Source organism: Gymnoscopelus braueri (genome assembly GCF_963280865.1).
Source record: "Gymnoscopelus braueri genome assembly, chromosome: 2".
NCBI lineage: Eukaryota > Metazoa > Chordata > Actinopteri > Myctophiformes > Myctophidae > Gymnoscopelus > Gymnoscopelus braueri.
This window is the reverse complement of record NC_137604.1, coordinates 30393184-30401416: the sequence shown is the minus strand read 5'-3', so window position 1 is coordinate 30401416 and position 8233 is coordinate 30393184. Positions and strand designations below refer to the sequence as shown.

General features: G+C 45.4%; 1 protein-coding gene across 1 annotated transcript in view; it reads right to left on the bottom strand.

The window, feature by feature from the left end:
- Positions 1 to 8233, bottom strand: part of prss12 (serine protease 12) — a 45300-nt gene that overhangs the window by 34499 nt on the left and 2568 nt on the right. Inside the window, exons 2-7 of the mRNA XM_080445428.1 lie at positions 6476 to 6614; positions 3576 to 3748; positions 2562 to 2712; positions 1469 to 1647; positions 784 to 925; positions 90 to 310 (exon numbers count right to left, since the gene is read on the bottom strand). Of these exons, the coding sequence (XP_080301554.1) occupies positions 90 to 310; positions 784 to 925; positions 1469 to 1647; positions 2562 to 2712; positions 3576 to 3748; positions 6476 to 6614 (1005 nt within the window). The remainder of the gene's footprint in view (positions 1 to 89; positions 311 to 783; positions 926 to 1468; positions 1648 to 2561; positions 2713 to 3575; positions 3749 to 6475; positions 6615 to 8233) is intronic.

Below are 8233 nucleotides of genomic sequence, written 5' to 3'. Positions count from 1 at the left end.
CATTATTGAGAGCCTGCCAAATCTCTCCAAATCTCTCTATGCTCTATGTCTAGGGTTAGGGTAGAAAGGTTAGATATTTTCAGTCTTACTGGTGGGAAGGTCCTGTCCAGCGCGCTCTGGGCTACAGGTGATGCTAACATCTTCCTGGTGAGTGCAGTCATGTCGGAGCCACTCCTTCCTGTTGCACAGCAATAGGCCGGGTTCCTTCCCTGTGCAGCTCACATCGTCCAGCAGGATGGGACCTGAGCCCTGCCCAAACCGAGGGACTGGTGTGATGTCAGACGCCTCAGAATGATGACTTTTACCTGACCTGGAATATGGGCAGACACATGCACACACACAGGCACACACACACAGGCACGCACGCGCACACACACACACACACACACACACACACACACACACACACACACACACACACACACACACACACACACACACACAGACACACACACACACACACACACACACACACACACACACACACACACACACACACACACACACACACACACACACACACACACATACAATCTCTTAATTCGTTGAAGGATGTAATTTGATTCAGTTCACCTTTTTATTTTTTACCAAGTAATACAATTTGTTGTTCTCTTGCACCTGTGTAATTGACCGTATATCGTAAAAGTGGTACAAGCTTCGCTCAGTTAGCACCATTTTCCCCTAAAACCGCCCTCCAATAGCAAGCAGATCTATGGTTCTATGTGTGAGCCAGCCTGTACATGCATGAGTGCTTGTGGCTGTATGAATGCTTTGTGCTATTACCGGTATCCAAGTTGTCGACAAACCACCTGTGTGTTGGAGTCAGACCAGTCATCGTCACACACTGTCCCCCACTGCCCACGGTAGAAGACCTCCAAACGTCCCTCATGGCTGCCTGCGCCTCCTGTTAACCTCAGGGTACCATCTGAGGAGAGGAAGGTGAGGGAGAGAAAGACAGAAAAGCCTGATTTAACCTTGGTTGTGCGCCAATATCGCACACCGAAAATAGCATATCTACAAGCTCCCAATGCGTCATGCTGCAATGTGTTGTGAATTGCAGACTGGCCATTTTCAGTGGACGACACAACCGAGTATAACTCAGGCTAAACAGAGGCAAACAGTAGTGGCCTTACAGAGGAGATGTTCAATGTGGTGACTGCTAGCTTCTAATCATCTGCATGTCTGTGTTATAGTGAGTGTTTCACCAGCTTGCATGTGCTCATTTTTGTAGGTGTTTACTATGTCTATTTGTTTTGTGACTTTAACCCATTTTTGCTTGACAGTTCAGTTATTTGCAGCGAGTAACAAAGTATAAATTTGGCTTTTTGCTTTGTGGTGATGGTATTATGTATTATGTATCATCATTCACAATCTTTAAAATAAATCCCAGGATATGAAACAATGGTATAACACAAACAGTAAATACTGTCATACTGACATGCCCTAACGGTAGCATTTTCAGACGTACCTGTGAGTGGGGTACAGGACACTGCTGCATCTTCAGAGTGAAGACAGTTCTGGTCTCCCCAGGCGTTTTTAGGACACTGTTCCAGAGAGAGCTCGTTTCCTGTGCAACGAACTTCATCCAGCCACACTCGACCGGACCCCTCACCAAAACGTGCCTGACCCCACGCCCTGGCCACACCGCTGTGAACAGACGAGAGCTGGGTTAGTATCAAACAAGTGCAATATTGTTGTTTTTCACTTTGCAGACTCATACATCCCGCCTGATATGTTACAATGTGAAGTCTAAGATGCTCTTCTTCACATGGTTTATTATTTAATGTGACAAATATATGGTAATACAATTCCAAATATTCTCCATCTCCGTGTGCCCTGGAGAGTGTGCACTCTCTCTCTCTCACAGACACACGCACACGCACACGCACACGCACAGGCACACGCACGCGCGCACACACACACACACACACACACACACACACACACACACACACACACACACACACACACACACACACACACACACACACACACACACACACACACACACACACACACACACACACACACACACACACACGATTGTCTCCACAGTTTGATATTGCTGAGCATGCATATCTTTGGTGGCACTAGTTCATCCAGGAACAATAAGGCTGATTCAATGGCTAACCCCCAGATGTTCTTTACTGCTCGTCTATCTCTAGGTCTCCGAATGGAAAGAATACTTCACATTCCTCTGGGGAGAGAGAGAGAGAGGAGAGAGAGAGAGAGAGAGAGAGAGAGAGAGAGAGAGAGAGAGAGAGAGAGAGAGAGAGAGAGAGAGAGAGAGAGAGAGAGAGAGAGAGAGAGAGAGAAGGACACCCACATCGACTCATCTATCCTTTAGCCAAATCTCTTCATAATGCTTCTCATTTCCTTCTTTGTTGCAAGTCATTCGTGACTTGTGAGGGAGTAGATTACTGGATGTTACGTCGGGAAGATAAAAATAAATGTGTGTGTGTGTGTGTGTGTGTGTGTGTGTGTGTGTGTGTGTGTGTGTGTGTGTGTGTGTGTGTGTGTGTGTGTGTGCTTGCGTGTGCGTGCGTGTCACATTCCCTCACCTCAGTCCAAGTTGTCTGCAGACCACCTCTGCGTCATTGTCGTCCCACTGGTCGTCACATATAGACCCCCACTGGCCCCCGTGGTGGACCTCCACCCTGCCCTCTGACACCGACCCACCTCCAACAAGCCGCACGGGCAGCACTGTTACTGCTGTCTCCATAACACACACACCCACACACACGCACACACACACACACACACACACACACACACACACACACACACACACACACACACACACACACACACACACACACACACACACACACACACACACACACACACACACACACACACACACACACACACACACACACACACACAGTCTACTGAAATAATTGTTCAAAGGTTTGTCTGGATCTATATGAAACTAATTTTTGATATAAATCAAGAGTGTATAGGATATAACACAGTGGACATACTGTACATATACAGTATGTACATTTTGTCTAAGCCTCCACCCTGCATATACTCACGCTGTATACATAATTACATACATATCTGTATATTTGTATTGTTTTGCCAGAATGTCAAAGAGAGCTTTCCATTTCATGTAAATGTAATGGACAATAAAGTATTCTTATCTTATCTCTACCAAGATCAGAAATGCATGATGTGGGTGTATTCTTCTCCTTCTTTTGTCAAACAAAAATGTATCATAATTACGACTATCAGCGATTAACATATTAACACTATTGCTATTCAATTAAAATGAGTTGGTCCGTTTTCATATGATTAACGAGAGCATATTTTATTTATTATTATTATACAAGCTCACAAAATGCAGCAAAGCGACACATTGTGAACATGTAGATATAGGCTATAAAATTGTTATTATATGTTATAGCTTTAGCTTTTTTATGAAAAAATAAATCATTTTTTTGGAGCCACTGGCTCAGTTGGGGTCCAGATACTGTAGGTGTTGCCAGGTTTCGATAACAGTGGAGATATATGCTGGCTTTGGGACTGACAGTGACAGTGTCAGGGGAGATAAGGACAGCAGACAGGGTTACCTTGCTGCTGGGCACAGGTGACAGCTGCAGTCAGAGGGCACTCCCCTCCATTCCAGGAAGTCTTGGGACATTGAAGCAGGTCAAGCTCTTCACCTCGGCAATTAACTCTCCTCCAGTGCAGCTTGGACATGCTAAGGCGTGACAGGGGGGAGGAACGTGCACGACCCGAGAATCTGGGAAAGGGGAGTAGGAACATGAGTTCTTAGATTTAGACTTAGGTTTAGATTTGTGAGAGATGTTATACATTTTAAATCAGTGAGTTATGCTGTGAATTTATAGTTATACATTGGTTGTGTGCTACTTCTTGTTCTACTCTAAAATGATGAAAAGAAAAGAAAAAACGTTAGCAAGCAAACTCAGGCACACATTGTTAATAATACGATTAATATTCATTTTTCATATCATTTTCACAAGAAAATACATCTGAACAGTTTCCAGATGTCAACAGACCTTACATCTGGTAACTGGACTCAAAGCTTGGAACTAAGAGGAAAGCAGCCATTTTTGCGTTCTAACGGTGGGAGCCATATGTCAATAATCCACCATCCTGGGGTCAATGCGGTCAGCGGTTTCACAGCCAATAAGTGTCAATAAATGCCTATTTGAGACTCACCTCCATTGCCCTTGACATTTCTGACATCTATGCCCCTTCCTTCCCACTATGTGTGTCTGCATATCTGCATGCATGTGTTGATGTCCATGTTGATGTCAGTATTTCAATGTGTAAAGGATTCGTATTCTCCAGAGAAATTAGTGTCAACTGACCCCTGACATATATATCACACCAGAGAGTATGCTCCTCCTGACATGAGCTCATCATCAAGGGCAGAAGACCACACATGCATGTGTGTGTGTGTGTGAGTGATACAGGACAGACAGCCCTGTGTCACAGATTATATGTGTGCATGCATGGGTGCATGTGTGCGTGTCTGTGCGTATGTGTGTGTGTGTGTGTGTGTGTGTGTGTGTGTGTGTGTGTGTGTGTGTGTGTGTGTGTGTGTGTGTGTGTGTGTGTGTGTGTGTGTGTGTGTGTGTGTGTGTGTGTGTGCGTGCGTGCGTGCGTGCGTGCGTGCGTGCGTGCGTGCGTGCGTGCGTGCGTGCGTGCGTGCGTGCGTGCGTGCGTGCGTGCGTGCGTGCGGCTGCGTGCGTGCGTGCGTGCGTGCGTGCGTGCGTGCGTGCGTGTGTGTGTAGTGGGGTAAATAGCTGCACACTGCTATTTAAATACCCCTGGGGAATGGGGGTTGGAATGCCAGGGTCACACGAGAGCATCATACAATGACTGTTTGTGAGAAGAGAGGAAAAGAAAATAATTTAAAGAAAAGGAAAGGAAACAGAGAAGAAAAGGCTTAGAGCTACATGAATTTACGTTGCAGAGTAATAAGCTAAGGTTACCATAACAGAGCTTTGTGTGCAGATGTATGTGTGCAGTATGTGCGTGTCTTTTTTGTGTATGAGTTATGAACTTCCCTCACATCTCTCTTATGTCTCGGTGGAGACAGCGGTTCTCAACCCGTCGGCCAGGGCCCACTGGTGGGCCGTGAGGGTATTGCAAGTGGGCCCCCAAATAATTGTCAAAACACTAAGATTTTAATGATAATATGACATTAATATTTAAAAAGTGATACCAATAAATAAGAACTTCAAGTATTATACGTCAGTTACATTGATCCAAGGTGGAACACAATCGATTGATTGATCAATAAAATAAACAAAAAATAAATAAAATAATTCCTGTTCTCAAATTACATGAACCTTGTTTAACTCCTTAAACACCTTGATACTAGAATCCTCTGACCCCCCCCCCCCCCACCCCCAACCCTCCTTTCTCTGTAAATATACCTTATGATTATACTGAAGCTTTATTCCAAAATGTTTTGTAATGTACATGTATGTGTATTGTATATATCATGTATGAATGATGAATTGAGTACAATGGACCACAATGGAAACAAGGCCCCTGGGTCTTTTTGTGTCATCCTTTTAGCATAACCTTTGACTGTATCTGTACTGTCAATAATCCTGTTAATAAAGTATTAATTCAATCAAACAATCAAAACATGCTCTGAGAATGCACACGGTCCACCCACCCGACCACTTACACGGCAGCCATTTGGCTGCTGCCGCGTGGGTCGCGAATGCTTTCAATAATTTGCGAGTGGGCCCTGATCCCGAAAAGGTTGAGAACCACCGTTCTATCTCAGTGGTTCTAAAACTTTTTCATGACAAGGACCCCCAAATTGACCCCCATTTGGAAAGATATGCCAGGGACCCCCATAAGAGAAGATTGTTTACGGCTCTATAGCAGTGATTCTCAACCATTTTAATTTCAAGGACCCCCAGTTTGACATGCATTAGGCTACGGACCCCCATTTAATGGTATTTCTATCTCTTGGACCCCAATTTATATTGTAAAATCTTTGTTAATGTAACTCTGAGAGTGTACAAATGGACGGGTCCATTTGGTTCCTAATCTATCATTTAGCTGGGGACCCCCTGGAACTCCCACAAGGACCCCTGGGGGTCCCCGGACCTCACTTTGAGAACCAATGTTCTATCTCACTCTTGCCAAGCTCAGGCCTCACGTATACTTTCACCCCAGAGTGAATGTCTGAGTGACAGAACAACAGAGTAAAGAGAGCATGTCTGAGTGCATGTCAATCTGTTTTTCTTGTATACCTCATGCGTATCACTGTTTTTGTAGGTATACAACATACAAGTACTGTGTACCTAAGGGTACATGTGGTGAGTGGATGGGTGTGTGTGTGTGTGTGTGTGTGTGTGTGTGTGTGTGTGTGTGTGTGTGTGTGTGTGTGTGTGTGTGTGTGTGTGTGTGTGTGTGTGTGTGTGTGTGTGTGTGTGTGCGTGTGTGTGTGTGTGTGTGTGTGTGTGTGTGCTCTCACCCCTGGCCCAGCTGTCTGCAGACAACTGCGGCGTCTTCATCACCCCAGCCATCACCGCACACAGACCCCCACACTCCCCCGAGATAGACTTCCACCCGTCCGTCCAACTTCGATCGCCCCCCCTGCAGACGCACTGACCCTGACAAGCGACAAGGAGATGTGCGTGTAAAGAGAGAGAGATAGTTCAAAAACAACAGCTATAATAATATAGTCATGGCTGAAAAGAGGAGAGAGAAAGAGAGTATATATGCAAGAGAGAGAGAGAGAGAGAGAGAGAGAGAGAGAGAGAGAGAGAGAGAGAGAGAGAGAGAGAGAGAGAGAGAGAGAGAGAGAGAGAGAGAGAGAGATGGATGAATGTAATGCACATTGTAAAGTGCTTTGGATGAACGCGCTATACAAATACAGACCATTTACCACTTAGACAGTTGCGATAAAGAGCATTAACAAGTAGTAATAATAAGGTAAGAAATAGTACAGTAGTAAATTATTCACATTAATCATTGCACAATTTTAGGTGCTTTGAAGTCGCTGTGGGCTTGGGAACTACTTCTAAATATTACATACATTACAGTGTGTGTGTGTGTGTGTGAGAGAGTGTTGCTGGCAGAAAGGCAACAGGTCTATATTGTCAATCCTTCATAAACCTGATTGCCTGCCTGGGGGAAGTAGATTTTTCTGAGCCTACTGCTCTTGGTCTTGTGGGTACGTAACCACTTGCCATGCAGTGGGGTGTCTGGGGCCTCTGAGAATCCTCCGGGCTTTACTGAACAACATCCCTTGTATGTCCTGCACATCGACTGATGCGCTGGGCTGGGTACCTTCTTTACCACGTGGCAAGTCACTGGCCCATGTTCTCTCTTGTCGACGTTGAGAGACAGGTCATTCTCCTGGCACCATTGTGTCAGGTTCTTGACCTCTCTCCTGTAGGCTGTCTCGTCGTTTGTGTCGTCCGCAGTGGTGTGTTCTAGGTTTTGTCGGAGGGCATATGATAATCATTGGTCGTGGTCATACGCTCGCGCGTGGTCAATGGATGAAATGGTTAGTAGAGGGCATATGCTGTTTTAAAAAAAAATCTGCACGTCATACTACGTATACAGCGTAACACGGTAGAACACACCACTGGTCGTCCGTGAACTTGACCACTATGTTGGTTGGCGCTGTGTGCGTGGCCATGCAGTCATAGGAGTAGAGGAGGAGGATCAGAACGCAGCGCCGAGTCGCTTCTGTGTTGAGGGTCAGTGGAGCAGGGAGTCCATCCTCACCACCTGGCGCTGATTCAACTTAAAGGTTCAGGATCCAGATGCACAGCCTGGGGTTGAGTAAGCCTGAGCTTTGTGTCGAGTCTGGAGGGGACTGTAGAGTTGAATGCTATGCTGTCGTTTATAAACAGCATTAATACTTCTTCTCCAGGAGGAGTGTTGTGGCGTTGTCTGTGGATCTGTTTTGCCGGTAAGCAAATGGGTGGGGGTTCAATGTGGGTGGTAACCTGCTACTGATCAGCTCCTTGACATGCTTCACAAAGCATTACTTTCATGATCATAATATATACAGTACAGTATATCCTACAAACTCTCTCTCTCTCACACACAGTCCATGTGCACATTAATTTGCCAAACTGGCCTTGCTGGAAGAAAACAATAAAGATTGAGGTGTGGATGGAGGTGAGCCCCCCCCCCTCTCTCTCCCTCTCCTTACATATATACATTCATAGATCAGTTACAAAATGAATCTGACCTTTCCACTTCTTAGGCGCTACAC